This window comes from Somniosus microcephalus, chromosome 20, assembly GCF_052327205.1.
Source record: "Somniosus microcephalus isolate GS21.2 chromosome 20, FLI_Smic_1.0, whole genome shotgun sequence".
Taxonomy (NCBI): domain Eukaryota; kingdom Metazoa; phylum Chordata; class Chondrichthyes; order Squaliformes; family Somniosidae; genus Somniosus; species Somniosus microcephalus.
The window spans coordinates 15733863-15749976 of NC_141006.1; the positions used below are offsets into that span (position 1 = coordinate 15733863).

Here is a 16114-nt window from a genome sequence, read left to right on the forward strand (position 1 = left end):
AATTTGAAGCAAAATTGATAAGATTTTCAAATTCGGGGGGAGAGCAGGAAGCGACCCCGATACACTCATCAATGTACTGGAAAAAGAGGTGAGGGAGAGGACCCAAATAGGACTGGAACAAAGAGTGTTCCACGTATCCTATGAAAAGACAGGCATAGCTGGGACCCATACAGGTTCCCATAGTGACAACTTTTATTTGGAAGATGTGAGAAGAGTCAAAGGAGAAGTTGCTCAATGTGGCAACAAGTTCAGCCAGGCAGAGGCAGGGGGTGGTAGATGGGGATTGGTTCAGCCTCCGTTCAAAGAAGAAGCGGAAGGCCTGCAGCCATCCTGGTGGGGGATGGAGATGCAGAGGGACTGGGCGACCATGGTAAAAAGGAGATGGTTAGAGCCAGGGAACTGGAAACTGTTAAAGTGGCAGAGGGCGTTGGAAGAGTTGTGGATGAGACTGGACAAGGGAACAAAAAATAGAGTCGAGATAGGAAGAAATAAGTTCCGTGGGGCAAAAACAGGCTGAAACAATGGCTCTACGAGGGCAGTCCTGTTTGTGGATCGTGGGAAAAAGGTAGAATCAGGCTGTGCAGGGTTTTTGGACTATGAGGCTGGAGGTCATGGGGGAAGATCTCCAGAGGAGATGAAGTCAGTGACGGTCTGAGAAATGATGGCTTGATGTTCGGTGGTGGGGTCGTGGTCTAGGGGGAGATAGGAGGAGGTTCGCGTTCAGCCTCCGCAAGGTAGCGGTCGGCTCGCCAAACAACAACAGCGCCAACCTTGTCAGCAGGTTGAACCTGAGAAAAGGAGTGCTGCAAGTTCAGTGGCAGGTAGGTTAGAGTGAGTGAGGAGAGCAGAGAAATTGAGACGGACAATGTCACGCCAGCAGTTTCCAATGAAAAGATCTAGAGAGGGTAAGAGGCCAGAGTGAGGGGTCCAGGCGGAATGAGAATTCTGAAGCCGGGAGAAAGGGTCAGCTGTGCGGTGGGAAGACTCCTGGCCAAAGAAGTGGGCACAGAGACAAAGGCGATGGAAGAAGAGTTCAGCATCATGCCAAGCTCAAAATTCACTGAGGTGGGGTCATAAGGGGTTGAAGCTGAGGCCTTTGCTGAGGACGGAATGTTTGGGGTGAGAGAGGGGAAGGTCAGAGCGGATAGTGAAAACACTGCAAAGGGTGAGATTGGAAGGAGGGATAGAGTCAGAGAAAAATGAAGGGGAAGAAGGATCTGGAGGGGCGTTGGTATCTAAGCGTTGTTGAAGCTTGTGGTCCATGACAGCTAAAAGGAAGAAATAAAGTTTTTTGTTGAAGTGCCGGATGAGGCGAAGAGTGAAATGGAACTGTGGACCAGGACAACTCTGAAAGAGAGTGAGTCAGTACTGCTGAAGAGAGAGGTCAAGAGCAAAATTAAACAGGTTGCATTATTACAGACATCAGAATGTCTGTCAGTCTCGGGTTCAAGTCCTGCTGTAATGAATTAAGAGTTGAGGAAAATTTATCCTGGCACTTCTTCCAACAATGCTGCAAGAGGGGCAAAAGCAGAATCCTGGGTACAGATCGTTTGCCCAGCCTCTCAATAGCAAACATAGGGCTCAAAGTTGAGTAGTGCCCCGTTGGGGCGCTAACATTGCTACTTTTAGCGCCCCGGGAAAATTAGCACCCCGGCGCCGGAACTTCAGTGGTTGCGCCCCACGAGGGAAGCGGAGCGTTACTGGATGCGCCCCACATCCCTCTTGGGGCGCTGCGAGTCTATATCGCGGTGCTACATGGCGCTGTGGCACATCGTGCCACGGTATTGCAGGCCTTCCTCCCCTTCTTAAAGGGGAGGGGCCTTGCGCAGCACAACCCGGGGCCCAGCTGAGCCCCGGGGATCGGGAGTGCCGGCAACAGATCCCAGCACTCAAGAGAAGTGCCAGGCTCTTGGAGCGCAGCCGGCCCTCCGTGGGGAGGGCCATTCAGGAGGCCGGGGACGGGAGCGCAGGCAGGTGCTGGCAGGCAGCCAGCAACAAAAATGGCCACCCCGCACCTCGCCTTTAAATTGCGCCTCCCTGGCCGCAAGTAGGCCCCCCTGACTCCGTCGGACATAGCGTCTGGCGGTAAGTCAGGGGGCGCTCCCGAAGATCACGACCGGGGCACTGCGCATGGCAATGACGTCATCGCCGGCGGCGCAGTGCGCGGGGCACTACCAGGTAGCGCCGTCGCTAACCTCACGCTGAATTTAGCGGGAGGCATTGGCGGCGCCGCGCCCGGGCGCTAGTTGCTTTGCGCAACGGGAGGCGCAAAGCAACCCAATTTTTCCCCCATAGATCCTAAAAATTCAAAGTGGCTGCTCCCTGGTGTAAGTGCCAAGGTGTGCCCACCCATGGGCAACAGTTCTGACCCCAATGAAAATTGTAGGGTCAGGAACGAGGCCAGAAGCAGGACTTCGATGCTTGCGGTTATAACTTGGGCAACCCCCAGGAGAAGAGACTGCGTACAATGGTGAAGCTGTAAGTGGAACATGGCGAGTGGGGCTGGCAGAATATAAGATGCCCCACGTGGCCCCCTTTATCAGAAGTTGCTTTTAAATATTTTTTAATCCCCAGGGGGGCCCCAATTCTGCCAGGGGTTGCAGAAATATGACGACTCTACGCAGGGTCCAAACTGAGCATGGGAACTCTGACCTTCTGGTATCACCACCCCTCCTGATGTTAATGTAGTGGCGCGCAGACATTCCACTCCAACAAGGCCATCCTGGAATCCTCAATTTAAGGCCAGGACCTGGTGTATCTGGATCCTAACCGAATTGGCGGCTGTACCACTGGACTCTCACTGGAATTGTTACATAGGATTACATAGGATATACGGCACAGAAACAGGCCACTCGGACCAGCCAGTCCATGCTGGCGTTTATGCTCCACATGAGCCTCCTGTCTTTCCTCATCTAAATCTATCAGCATAACCCTCTATTCCCTTTTCCCTCATATGCTTGTCTAGCCTCCCCTTAAATGCATCTATACTATTCGCTTCAACCACTCCCTATGGTAGCGAGTTCCACATTCTCACCACTCTCTGGATAAAGAAGTTTCTTCTGAATTCCCTATTGGATTTCTTGGTGACTATCTTATATTGATGGCCTCTAAGTTATGCTCTTCCCCACAAGTGGAAACATTCTCTCTGTATCGATTCTATCAACATTTTTCATAATTTTAAAGACCTATACTAGGTCACCTCGATGCCTGCTTTTTTCAAGAGAAAAGAGACCCAGCCTGTTCATCCTTTCCTGATATGTATACCCTCGCATTTCTGGTATCTTCCTTGTAACTCTTATCTGTACCCTCTCCAGTACCTCTATATCCTTTTTATAATATGGCGACCACAACTGTACACAATACTCTAAGTGTGGTCTAACCAAGGTTCGATAAAGGTTGAGCATAACTTCCCTGCTTTTCAATTCTATCCCTCTAGAAATAAACCCTAGTGCTTGGTTTGCTTTTTTATGGCCTTGGTTACTGTGTTGCAACTTTTAGTGATTGGTGTACTCCTAGATCTCTTTGTTCCTCGACCCCAACTAGACTCGCACCCTCCAAATGATAAGTGACCTCCCTATTCTTCCTACCAATATGTAATACCTCACATTTATCTGTGTTGAACTTCATTTGCCAATTATATGCCCATTCTGCAAGTTTATTAATGTCCTCCTGTAACTTGTTGCAGTCCTCCTCAGTATTGACTATCTCCCCCCAATTTGGTGTCATCTGTAAATTTAGAAATTGTGTTTTTGATTCCAAAGTCTAAATCGTTAATGTAAATTGTGAACAGCAGTGGTCCCAGCACTGATCCTTGTGGAACACCACTGCCCACCTTCTGCCACTGTGAATAGCTACCCTTTACTCCTACTCTCTGCTTTCTGTCCTGAAGCCAGCCAGCAATCCATTCTGCTACTTGTCCCCTGACTCCACATTCTCTGACCTTGTTCATCAGTCTATTATGGGGTACCTTATCAAAGGCCTTTCGAAAATCCAGATAAATTACATCTACTGCATTACCATTGTCTGCTCTCTCTGTTACCTCTTCAAAAAATTCAATATGGTTGGTTAAGCAAGACTTTCCCTTTTGAAATCCATGCTGACTATTCCTTATTATATTTTTGGTTTCTAGGTGTTCTTCTATTTTCTCCTTTAGTAGAGATTGGTCTATAATTCCCTGGACATGTTCTATCCCCCTTCTTAAATATCAGTATTACGTTAGCTATCCACTAGTCCTCTGGCACTACACCTTTTTCTAACGAATTATTAAATATGCGTAGTAATGCCTCTGCTATCTCTTCCCTAGATTATTTTAAAATGCGTGAATGCAGGGGTTTTATCCTCTTTGAGTTTGATTAAGTTATTTAATAAATCCCCTTTTTTTATTTTAAATGCACTTATCTCATTACTAATCTCATCATCCAATGTCATGTCCACCTGTTCTATCTCCCTGGTAAATAATGAAGCAAAATAATACCTGTGGTATTATCCTGACTAACCCTGAATGGCCCTACTTCTATCCCAACCTTCCTTTTTTTACTGATGTGCCTAAAAAATATTTTACTCTTTTGTTTTATATTCCTTGATAATTTAATATCATATGGTCGAAGTCAGTCGGAATACTCAGATTTTTTGGGCCAGTGTGTATTGTAGGGAACCTAGGGGCTGACATTGCCGGTTTCGCTAATTTTGAAAAAGCAGATGAATAAAAACTGATGTAAGGTTATTAAAAAACATCTAGGGGGAGAAATTGCGTATCGCCCCGTTTGGGGGCAGTAACATCCGGGAGGTGAGATATTTTGCGCCAAGCTCGGAAGTTCCAACCCGCTCACTAAATTCGGGTTACCGCCCCCGAAAGGAAGTGGAGCACTAAATCAAGCCCTACACTTGCTTCCTGGGGTGGGAGCGGGACGCACGGCTCAGCAGCACTACGCACTAGGCCGCGTAGCGCTGCCGCGTACGAGGGGCTTTCCCTCAATTAAAGGGAAGGGCCCAAGCTGCATACTCTGCCAAAGAAGAAGCCACCTACCTGGACCAGCGGGGAGCGGGGGTGCCGTGCAATCAGCCCGACACTCAAGCAGAGTGCCGGGCTCAGCGATTGCGGCACCGAACCCGCCAACAAACCGCGACCGGAGCGGAAATGAAAATGGCATGTTTATTTCACAGCAGCCGGCCACCTCTCCTTAAATTTTTGCCCTAGTAGCAGCCAGCCGCCCGGTACGCATCCCCTGAAGCTGTGGTTGTCATCGCCCGGCGCAGCTTCAGGGGGCGATACCCAATTTAGGGTCCGGGGCGCTAATGGGATGATGCACCCGGAGATGACGGCCCCGATTTTCTTCCAGCCGTCGGGCGGGTTTTCAGGCAGGTGGGGGCCGAAAATCGCAGAAATAGGGGGTCACGACCTCCCCCCGCCTGATTCCCCGCCCTGCCTGACTTTTGCCCCCATGTTTCAGCGCGACCCGAATCAGTCCCGCCCGCCGCAGGCGGGAATGGTCGGCGGGAGCCTAATGATCAATTATTAGCATGTTTAATCCTATTTTCAAGGGCCCTTGCAATTTTCTGCCTTTCCCCACGTAAAACACGCCTGGTGGGAACACCGCTGATGAAACCTGGCGTGAACAGAGTTGGCTTGCTTGCTTTCAGCTGCAGGTCAATCAGGACTGAAGAGATTTAATCAGACAGCATCTGCAGGCTGCAGGACCTTGTTGCTGAAGGCTTGGGGCAACTTGTTGAAGGCTTAGGCAGAGCTGTGGAAGGTTGGAGGCTTCCACACTTCTCCAGTGTGAGCTCCTGGGAAGCCCCTCTCACCACCCTAACTCAGCACCTCCTCAACGGAGGCATCTGCCAGAAGCATGGGAGGCCTTTTGTTCCTTCCCTTCCTGGCATTAGAGGCTGGAGCAGCTCCAGCAACAGCATCACCAGCAACAACAGCAGCACCAGCAGGAGCGGCAGGCTGCGGCTCAGCGACCTGGGGCAGCACAGGCCAGAAGGGGCCAGCGCATGGAAGGCCGTCGGCGCAGGAGATACCCCCCAAACAGGGTCTACAGACACAGGGTCAGCTACCTCAACATGACTGAGCAGCAGTGCTAGAGGCGGCTCCGACTTTCGCGAGAGGTTGTGACTGACATCTGCGCAATGCTGCAGCAAGACCTGGAGCCCAGAGCACCAGGTCCACACTACTTACCAGTGGCCATCAAAGTCACCACCGCACTCAACTTTTATGCCTCAGGTTCCTTCCAGGGATCAGCAGCAGACATCAGCGGCATCTCCCAGGCGGCCGCACACACTTGCATCACGCAGGTAATCGATGCCCTCTTTGCCCTCGCGCACAATCACATCCATTTCACCAGGGATCGCGCAAGTGTGACAGTGTGAGCGCTTGGATTAGCTCAGCTGGCAGACTTTCCAAGGGTGCAGGGCGTAATTGACTGCACACATGTGGCCCTTAGGGCACCCCACTGCAATCCAGGAGTTTTTGTCAACCGCACAGCTGGTTCAGCTGGTGTGTGACCACAAGAAGGTGATTTTGCATGTTTGTGCCAGGTACCCTGGCAGCTGCCATGACTCCTTCATACTGCGCCAGTCTACTGTGCCTCCGCTATTCAGTCCGCCAAGCGAACTTCAAGGATGGCTACTTGGAGACAAGGGATATCCCCTGCGCTCTTGGCTAATGACGCCGTTGAGGAGACCAGCCAGCGAAGCTGAGGAGCGCTGCAACTCCAGCTACATTACCACCAGATGCATTATCGAGCAAACCATCGGATTGCTGAAGATGCGCTTCAGATGCCTTGATAGATCAGGTGGAGCCCTACAGTACTCATCAGCCAGGGTCTCCAAAATCGTCGTGGTATGCTGTGTGCTTCACAACATGGCACAGCGTCGTGGCTTGCCGATTCCGCAGAACCAAGAGGCTCCTCACAGAGCCGCCTTGGATGAGGATGATGCTGAGGAGGAGGAGGAAGAGGAGGAGGAGGACGGAAATGAGCATCCTGCAGAGGCCCGCCAACCAGTGACACCAGTGCGCGAGAACATTGCTGGGCGCAATGCAAGGAACGCACTCATCCTGGGCAGATTTGCGTAGCCTGGTACATCAAACACTGCAGCCTCACTGCTTCTTAACTGACCATGGACAGTGGCCCATGCCTACACATTCCTACCTATTTGACCAGCATGCTAACATCTGCAAGTTATCCTAAGGCCTCTATGTGATATCCCCATTCGCCAAGTGACAGACGCCATAACTGCAGCAGCTGCCACCAGATTTTTTATGTACAGGAAAATGATGGCATTAAAACTATTTACAAGACTTTTCACCCAAGTGACTACCCTTGTGATTAGTGGTGCTTTATTTTTCTCTTACGCGTGCTCCTACGTAGTGCTACCCCTGTGGCTTCACCAGATGTGGAGGCCCCTTGCTCACTTTCCTGCTGCGCCTGTCTCGACACCTTTGGCGGGCGTCCTCTGGGGTGGCGAGCCTGTGAGGGCTCGCCAGCAGTCTGCTGCTCCTGCGGCTGTGCAGGGCTTGAGACTCCTATCTCACTGGGGTGTGGACTCCGGCGGGCCTCCGACCGAGGGCTCTGAAGTGGCATGGAAGTGTAAGCGCGTGGAGAGGAGCACCTACTTCCTTGAGGTGTGCCAACAACCTCCCTCTCATGGGTCAGCTCCCCCTCAGCACCTGCAAGTGGCTGGAGAGCACCTTGCTGCACATCAGGGGGGCCATGGGGACCCGTCTCAGCACTGGAAGTCCTGCTCAGAGGGACTTCCATGAAGGTCTGGTTTCGGTGCTCAATAGATGCCCATCGCTCCTCAAGAGATGCCATTCTATTCAGAGCACTCACCATGTTTTCGACACCCTGGCGACTAAGCTCCTCCATGGCCGCAGCCGTCCTCTCCTCGGCTGCAGCCCTCCTCTCCTCTGCTGCAGCCCTCCTCTCTTTGGCTGCAGTCAGCATTGCTACGAAGGTAGCCATCCTTTCCGTGGTGATGCTTTGATGCGCCAATGACTCCAATAAGGCTCTGCTCATGCTCGCCATGGACTCCTCCATTCGCTCCACACTCGCAGCGACCCTGGAGACAAAACCAGAGACTCCTGCATCTGTGCATGGAGATCCATTACCTCCTCTCTTGCGGATGGACCCAGAGGCATAGGGTCGACATGCAGCTGAGCTGAGCTGGCAGAGCCCTGCGCCCTCCGACGAGGACTCTCCACTGCTGTCCCTGTCTCCACAATCTGCTGATGCTCACTTGTGAGCTGTGATACACCAGGTGACAACACTACTCTATGTCCGGAAGGCCCCCCTGAGGTGTGAGTGTCTGCACTGGTACTGGGTGCGCTTACTTCTGCTGACGCTGCGCCCTGAGAGGCTGGAGCTTCCTCTGAGGAGTCTGGCTGCAAAGCCTCTTCCTCCTCGGCAGTGGCGACGGGGGCACCGGATGGTCCTGTGGGGGAGTAAAGGAAAGAGTTAGAGATGTGATGGCAAGGCTACTTGCACATTGGATTTGGCATATGCTCATAAGTCTAAATGATGTGGCTTCAGAATCATATCAGCAACTCATGCTATGTCAATGAGAGAGATGGGAAACTATTCTGTCACCAGCTTGCGGGCTTGCTCTTGTCTCTCCTGCCCCAGCATCCACAGGCACGTCAGCCCCAGCAATCTCGATCGCTGCTTCCTCCCAGGGGCTCAGGTGGGCAACTGAGGGTGGTCCTCCTCCAGTCCTCGCACGCTCTCGTCTATTGTGAGCTCTCTTTTCCTGCAATGAGAGAGACAAGTGGAGTTTGAGTGAGAGTGCAGGAGTGAGTGTAGAGATTGCATAGCATAGATGCTTAGAAGGAGACAAAGATGTTGTGAGGCTGCAAGACCAAGGGCCCTCCCTGTGTGTTGTCAGTTGTGTTCCAAGCATCAGAGTGAGAGGCAGTGTGAGGGCTGGATGGTGGAATAGTTATGTGAATGTGAGCATAGAGAGAAACGGAATGGGTAAGGGTGCATGGATGTGACTGTGAAGTGGGATGTGGAGGTAGAGATTGCTGAAACTGAGTGCTGTTGGGGAAAGGCAATGGGGATCAGGTTGAGGGTGATGGAAACTTCATACTTACTTTCCCAGTGCGGTGAAGGTCATGGAAGCGCTTCCTGCACTGCATCCAGGTGCGACGGGTGACTCCCAGAGAGTTTACCTCTGCTGCCACCTCCATCCAAGCAGCCCTGGACTCTTTGGGAGGCCTCTTCCTCCCTGAGCGAGGGTAGAGGACCTCCCTGTGGGCCCTTACCCCATCCACCAAGGTCTGCAGTGACGTCTCGTTGAATTTGGCGGCAGCTCGGCCTCTGCCGCTGGCAGCAGCTGGTGCAGGCTCCTCTGCCATTGTGCAAGAGTGGTTGAGAAGCCTGCAGAGGTGGAGAAGCTTGCTGGGCACTTTAAACGCACCACAAATGATGACATCATACTGTGGGGCTTTCTGACTGGAAATGGACAATTAGCAAGGCTGCCCACACGCTGGAACTTAATTGGCCACTTGTGGGAAAATTGCGTGCAGCTGGCTGACCCATTTTTTTTCGGATCGGAACCCCACATTCGGGGAACCCGCACATTTCCCGCACGATCCAGAAAATCGGGCCCGACGTCACGATCTCCGGGCGCAGGAGATCGGGGTGCAACGCCATAACGCCGCCGCTAAACTCCCGGCAAATATGGCAGGAGTCGTTAGCAGTGCCGCGTCCAGTCGCAAAGTCGTTTGCACTCCATCAGCGCTAACAGGAGGCGCAAAGGACCTGAATTTCTCCCCCTAATTCCTCTGTACTTACCACAGATCTGACAAATTTTAATCCTCCAAAAATGGATTACATTAGCGAAAGGTGATCAAAAGAGCAACCTTTTGCTTGTTAAAGGTAATTTATGATGAACTTGTGCAGCTGTATTGTCAAACGGAAGCTTGAGTATTTTACTCCAGGTCAGATATGGAGTTACTATATTTAACTGTCCGTTTGACTGACATAGGCCTCTTGTGCATTCCTCCGCCATTCACCCCACTATTGCCAGTCCAGCCTTCCACCACCGAGGCCATGCTGTAGAATTCCCTCTGTATAACCATTTCCTCCTTTAAGGCCCGTCTTAAGACTCACCTCTTTGATCAAGCTTTAGGTCACCCTCCTAATATCTCCTTCTTTGGCTCAGCGTACGTTTTTCCTTACACCTCTGTGAAGCACCTTGGGATTTATTTTTTTATGTTTAAGGTGCTCTATAAATTCAAGTTGCTGTTGTTAATGAAAGGTATGATTTGAAAGTATCACTACAGCAGTGAGAGGAAAACACAGTGCTGAGAAGATTTTTGCATGAGAATGGGGAGGCTAACTATTGGCTGGCATGTTGAAATGGAGCAGGAGAAGAAGGCAGCTCTGGAGCACAGTGGGTAGAAGAGGCACAAAGCACAAAGCTGAACTGTCTCCTGCAACATACAGACCTATCTGGGCATAGTGAAGGAGCATATCATGAGGAGGTTCAATGTCACCAGGGAGACTATGACTGATGTGCACCCCAAAGGCCTAGTAGAAACACAGCCATCTGTCATGTAGCAGAGAAGGTTGACATTGCTCTCAACTTTTATGCCACAGGGATCTCCAGACACCTTTTGGATACATTTCAGAAATCAGAATTTTGTTTGGTTGTCTTTTGGATAGCTGCCACTTTTTTTTCTACAAAACTAAAGAATAACAGACTACAAGATATATTAAAAGTATATATTAATTTTATTAAATTGTGCAGTACCTGTGTACATGTTAGCTGAATTTTTCTTTTGCATTTTCTCCATGCTGATTGTCCATGTCCTTTATTACTAACCACTGAGCAGCAGCTCCCTCCCCCATCATCATCAGCAACCAATCCATTGCCCCGATTTCAGTATGAGAGGTCTCCATTGCTGCAGTTGTTTTGAACTCATGTTTTCAGAGGCAGCACCTACTGTCACTTGTGCAGGTCAACTGATGGTACTGACATGAGTGCTATTCGGCTGTTCATATACTGCTCAATGTATGCCACTGCTAATGATATCTCCTCATGATGCACAATGATCTGTCTAACCACAGGATAGTGGGAACCTATGAAGTTACACATTAACAGAAACTTCACATGGACATTGGCTAAACCTCTCAAGTGCCTACCCTTGTGTGTTGTTAGTTGGTATGCTTGCAGTAGGATGAGGGTGAGTGTGAGGGGTGGCTAGTGAGATGGGGAAGTGATAAAGTAGATAGAGAGGGTTGGGTGGAGGTTCAAGGTAAGTTGGTATTCTGGGGAGGTCTCATCCGCCCTTGGAAGGGAAGAGAACCTCCCTGTGACTCCCTCCATAAGCATATGGAGGGAGTAATTGGAGAGCCTAGGTGCAAGCGTTCACCTTTGTGCAGTGATTGTCAGTGTTTGCAGCACCTCAATGCTGTCCAACACTGACAGATCAACTGTCAAAATAAAATTGTGCATGGCCCTTTTAAGGAAACTGGCAGATGACACTTCATCAAATGTCATCATAAGACCCGCTTCCTGTTAATTGGCCGGTAAGCCCACAGGGCTGGCTTAACAAAGCCAATCAAGACAAAATCACGTCTGCAGAGTGGAGGCAGCTGGGGACGGGGCTGGAACCTGGAAACCAGCTGACCCGCCCGCACCCACCTCCAGAATTAAATTTGCGGCCTTAGTTTGTCTATCACAGTGTGCTTGTATGGTTTTAAGTGCAGGTGGTGAAGGTTGGTGCTCAGGCTCTTCTTGTGCAGCTGCTCAACCACTGCTCTCATTGCTCTGTGAAGAGTGCAGATGGGGTATTATTAATACATAACCACATTTATTTATTTGGATACTGTATTGCCATCAAATGTTTTTTTAAGCATTTATGCACAATCAACATTTATGTTACTGTAGCATATATATAATTAAATGGTACATACCAGTAGTTCTGTGCACTGTTTCATTCTTCACAGTCTCAATGCCTTCCAGACTCTCCCTTCTGAATAAATTAACTATTGGGAGTAATTGTAACTATGGGTGATGGTATAAAATGGGCAATATGAAATTGGCCACCCATTATACACTCTGCTTAATTTTCCCTTCCATCGTCTTCAATGGAACGGAAAAGCAGGCGTGGTGTAGAATGGGCAGCTAACTCGATATCGCCTGCTTTACATTATCGCCCAAAGTTAAAATTAACCATACTGCTTCTGCTAGAGCATCAGTTCCTTGAAGTCTAATGATTCAACATATGCTCAATGCTGCATCCTCCTTTATGTCTGAGCTTTGCCATTAAATATTAGGCCAGTGGGAATTGACTTTTCCCAAGAAAATTCCATCCTGCAGTACATTTTCTTTCCCATCACATCATATATAATGTAATTTGCATAACCCAAGTACTCTCACCTCTACTAACTTACTTGCTACATTCTGTCAGTACATTTTTACATATATTCTTAACGAATTATTTTCTTTATAGCCATATATATTTTATGCTGCTACTATGTATATAGTATTATTATGCCTCAGCTCTGTGGTGCTAAGTCATATTTTTTCCAGACTTCTTACTAGTACTCCTGAGTATCTGAGATCACATGCACTTTATGAGTAACATACTGCAATGTTTAGGGCCTGCTTAGCATACTTAGAGGTTGTCATCCCCTATCAAAAGGCTGACTGAGTTACCTTATAACAGAGGTCACTGTAAATGCAGGACCTGATTGGCAAAATTGTGGCCCAAAATTTGCTGGAGCAGGGCATTTTGCAGCGTACCTGGTTAGTTAGACATTTTCCTGCACCCTTCAGATCAAAAATGTTTTGCCCGGTAAGTTGCTGGAAGTGCGAGCTGATAATGTGAGGGCAACAGGACATCTGGGACCTTGGTGAACAATGGGATAAACAGTGTATCTCCATAACCAATGTGATTCAAGGATTGCGAAATAAAGAGAGGAGGACTGAAAATTAGAGTGGGTGAATTCAATGTCAAATCTGGTACAGAAAGAGAAATAAAGAGAGGGAAAGAAAGATTGGATTAAGAGAGAGAGAAGAGACAAAAAGGAAAATGAATAATAAAAATGTTAAAACTTAAAATTTGACATTTTTAAATCTGCAACATTTCACAACCTGAAGGAATGAGACTCTACACTTTTAACTGTTCACTTTCTGGGCCAGAGAGATTGATTGGCAGTCATTAACAATTATTGCGTCATTAAAAGAGTACTTATGCTAATAATTACTGGACTTAACTTTCTGTGGCAAGTTTAATGGACAATTAATGTGCCAATGCAGCAACTTCATGAAACAAATGTGGAGGTTAAATGCAAGATGCCGTTTTCACAAAACTAATGGCGGAGCGGTACAAATCGGCCAGCAACTTGTGCTGAATCACAATTCACAGGGTATCTCTTCCTCACCACAAGTTGCTGGCCGATTTGCACATTGACAACAGCGTGCATTGTTCAGATGCCATTATTTTTTCAGCAAATTCAGGTCCATTCTTTTCTCAATTCTTCTAAGTTGCTGCCCATATAAATTGAGTACTCCATTAATGAACATTGGGACATTTATATCCATTATTAAGTGGTTCATGGAGAAGAATTGAAAAATCATTATTGCAGATGTTTCATGATTGGCTGCTAGTTTTTCATGTCCAAAATCTAAATCACATTCTTGGCAAGTGCATGTTTCAATATTGTGAGTTCCCACAACCTTGTTAGTGGGTTGTGAATCAATTTGGTGCATTACTCCCATTTTTTGAAGAAAGAGAAAAATTAAGCCTCTAAAGAATGAGAGGAAAATAACAAAAACATTTTTTGGTTGTTACCATTACATCTCAGTGGGAGGTCCAAGATCAAACACATTCCCATTGCAAAGTACCTGGAACCTTAACTAGCCTCTCTCTTTTATTTTTCTCTGATATAAACCTATAGTTTTTTTGTACAAATAAACTGAGGACATTTTGTAGATTATTGATAACAAATGTCAATACTGCTCATACATTAGTTCTCTTTGTTACATATAACACTGACAAATACTTTTCTAACACAAACAGCCACAGAAGGCTTGACATTAATATCTTCAGCTGTTTAAAGGAGAACTCAACATTATATTAAGTCTTCACTTTCAAAGGATACATTTTGTTGTATAATTAAATTGATCTTTAAGATTTTGAGCAGGCCAAATGTTAAATAATAATAAATGCCAATAGATCATAGGTGTTAAACCTGGCAGGAAGGAAATCTTTTTGGTTTAATCCTGAACATGGATTTAAATGAGGAGAGCAAGCTAGATGTGCTAAATAGCCATTTCATCCCACCATAATTCACATGCAGTTGCCTCTGCCCCATCTTCTGAGCTACTGTGCAGTTGTGTTGCAGATTCCAGTTATTTTGCTTTCTATGTACTGGCTTCGTGAGCATTCTGTGAACAGCTTTCCCAGTAGAAGGGTCCCAGGAGTAACACATTACTCAATATGCAGTGACATATTAACCTATTCCAAAAAATATTACATTATATTAAGTCACACTGTCTTTACTGTGATCATAATTATGATGCCTACATCCTGATTTAACTCTTTCCCTGTCCTGTTATTTTCAACCCTGGTGGTGGCCTGCACTATGGGCAAGATTTCATATTGAAAAAGGATCATTTGAAAACTGATATTAAAATTTAAAAAATCGGCTGAGTATCTTTTGTATTTTGTTATGTGCAGTAAGTAGGTGATATGGGGTTAAAGCCAACTTTACAATATCAGCTCCATGTCTGCAGATAGTTTTACAACATAGCTACAATAAACAAGCTGTCCACACTTATCCCACCTTTCCCAAAGTGCACAACACAGAAGAGGCAATGGCATGTACATGATGATGAAGAAATGTATTGTTAGAAAGTCTGGATTTCTTTACAGCACTACAGTACAACATTCAGAACAGGGCCTTCTATTTGTAGCTAAATTAACCATGCTTCTTTTTACATTAATACAGAGTTCCCCTTTAATATAAGCAGTGACTCTAGGCTAGAAGTATCTGTCAGCAATAATAGCGAAGGAACACAATGTTTCTATATGACAATTCTCAGTCCATTATTTCAACTAAGGTGTTAACATAAATTTATTTCAAGTGAGTTAACTTTAAATTAACTTTAAACTTTAACCTGTGTCAAAATAGCAGAGGAACGCTGTACGAACACGTTAAGCATTGCTTCACTAATATCCCCAACAGTAAATTCTAGCCTTATCTGCTCTGAGTGGATCAGATTTTGATCATTCAGTTTAGTTAGCTTCAAGGACATCAATCAATACTGTGGTGTAAGATTTAACCACATAACTAAAGCTACCTGGACATGTGGCTGTATTATTGCAAACTCTTGTTTCCCTTAGCGGACCGCTGCACAGAGTCCCATAGGGGGAGGCTACACAAGATCTCGTTCGCACCTGCCACCCCATGCCACATGTCAGTGAGCACACACTCCACTGAGACCACTCTTCAGCAGCAGGATCTCCTAGCAAAGGAATAAAACAAATCACAGTTAATAATTTTGATAATAAATCATCAAATACATCACAGAAACAACCAGACTGCACTAGTCATCATCACACAACGCAACTTTCTATTTTACTTATTATCATTGTTCCTTATGTGAATTCACTTCCAGTAAAAAGAATGAAATTCAAGTTAATTTGGTGCCAATCAGGAAACAGAAAGATTACAGTGAAGATTGTCACATGATTCTCATGTTTAATATAACGTATGAAGGCATTGAAATTATGCTGTGGGAAAGAAGTACGGACACTTCAATTCTCTCGTCATCGTTTTAGCGGGGCTGTTAACCCTTTCATACCAATTATTCCCTACCATAATTTCAAGGCTACGGTGATGAACTGTTTGTTGCAGGTTCTCAACCACATTCTTCAATCTAATCTATCATTTCCAGGGGTCACTGGAGTCAATATTTTTGTTTTTGTTTGTAGTTTTTCTCTCCTCCTCATTCTTAGTGACCGTCCGCTATCCCTGCCTGAAAAGATGAGCAACCAATCTGTTCCCAGTCTTCTGAAAGTGACTCTCTGTCACAGAGCACTGGGTGTCATGTGACAACAGCCCTGCATTGACTCTTCCTCTGATCTTTGTTCTCT

General features: G+C 47.1%; 1 protein-coding gene across 10 annotated transcripts in view; it reads right to left on the reverse strand.

The window, feature by feature from the left end:
* Positions 1–16114, reverse strand: part of LOC147103064 (adhesion G protein-coupled receptor B2-like) — a 1231153-nt gene that overhangs the window by 771332 nt on the left and 443707 nt on the right. For 9 of the 10 annotated variants that reach the window (XR_015072890.1, XM_085962346.1, XM_085962351.1 and 6 more), the window contains exon 4: positions 15319–15483. Coding sequence is in view for 9 of the 10 variants with exons in the window: in XM_085962346.1 (XP_085818472.1) it covers positions 15319–15483 (165 nt within the window). In the remaining variant the exon portion in view is untranslated. The remainder of the gene's footprint in view (positions 1–15318; positions 15484–16114) is intronic. The other variant, XM_085962353.1, reaches the window with a different exon arrangement.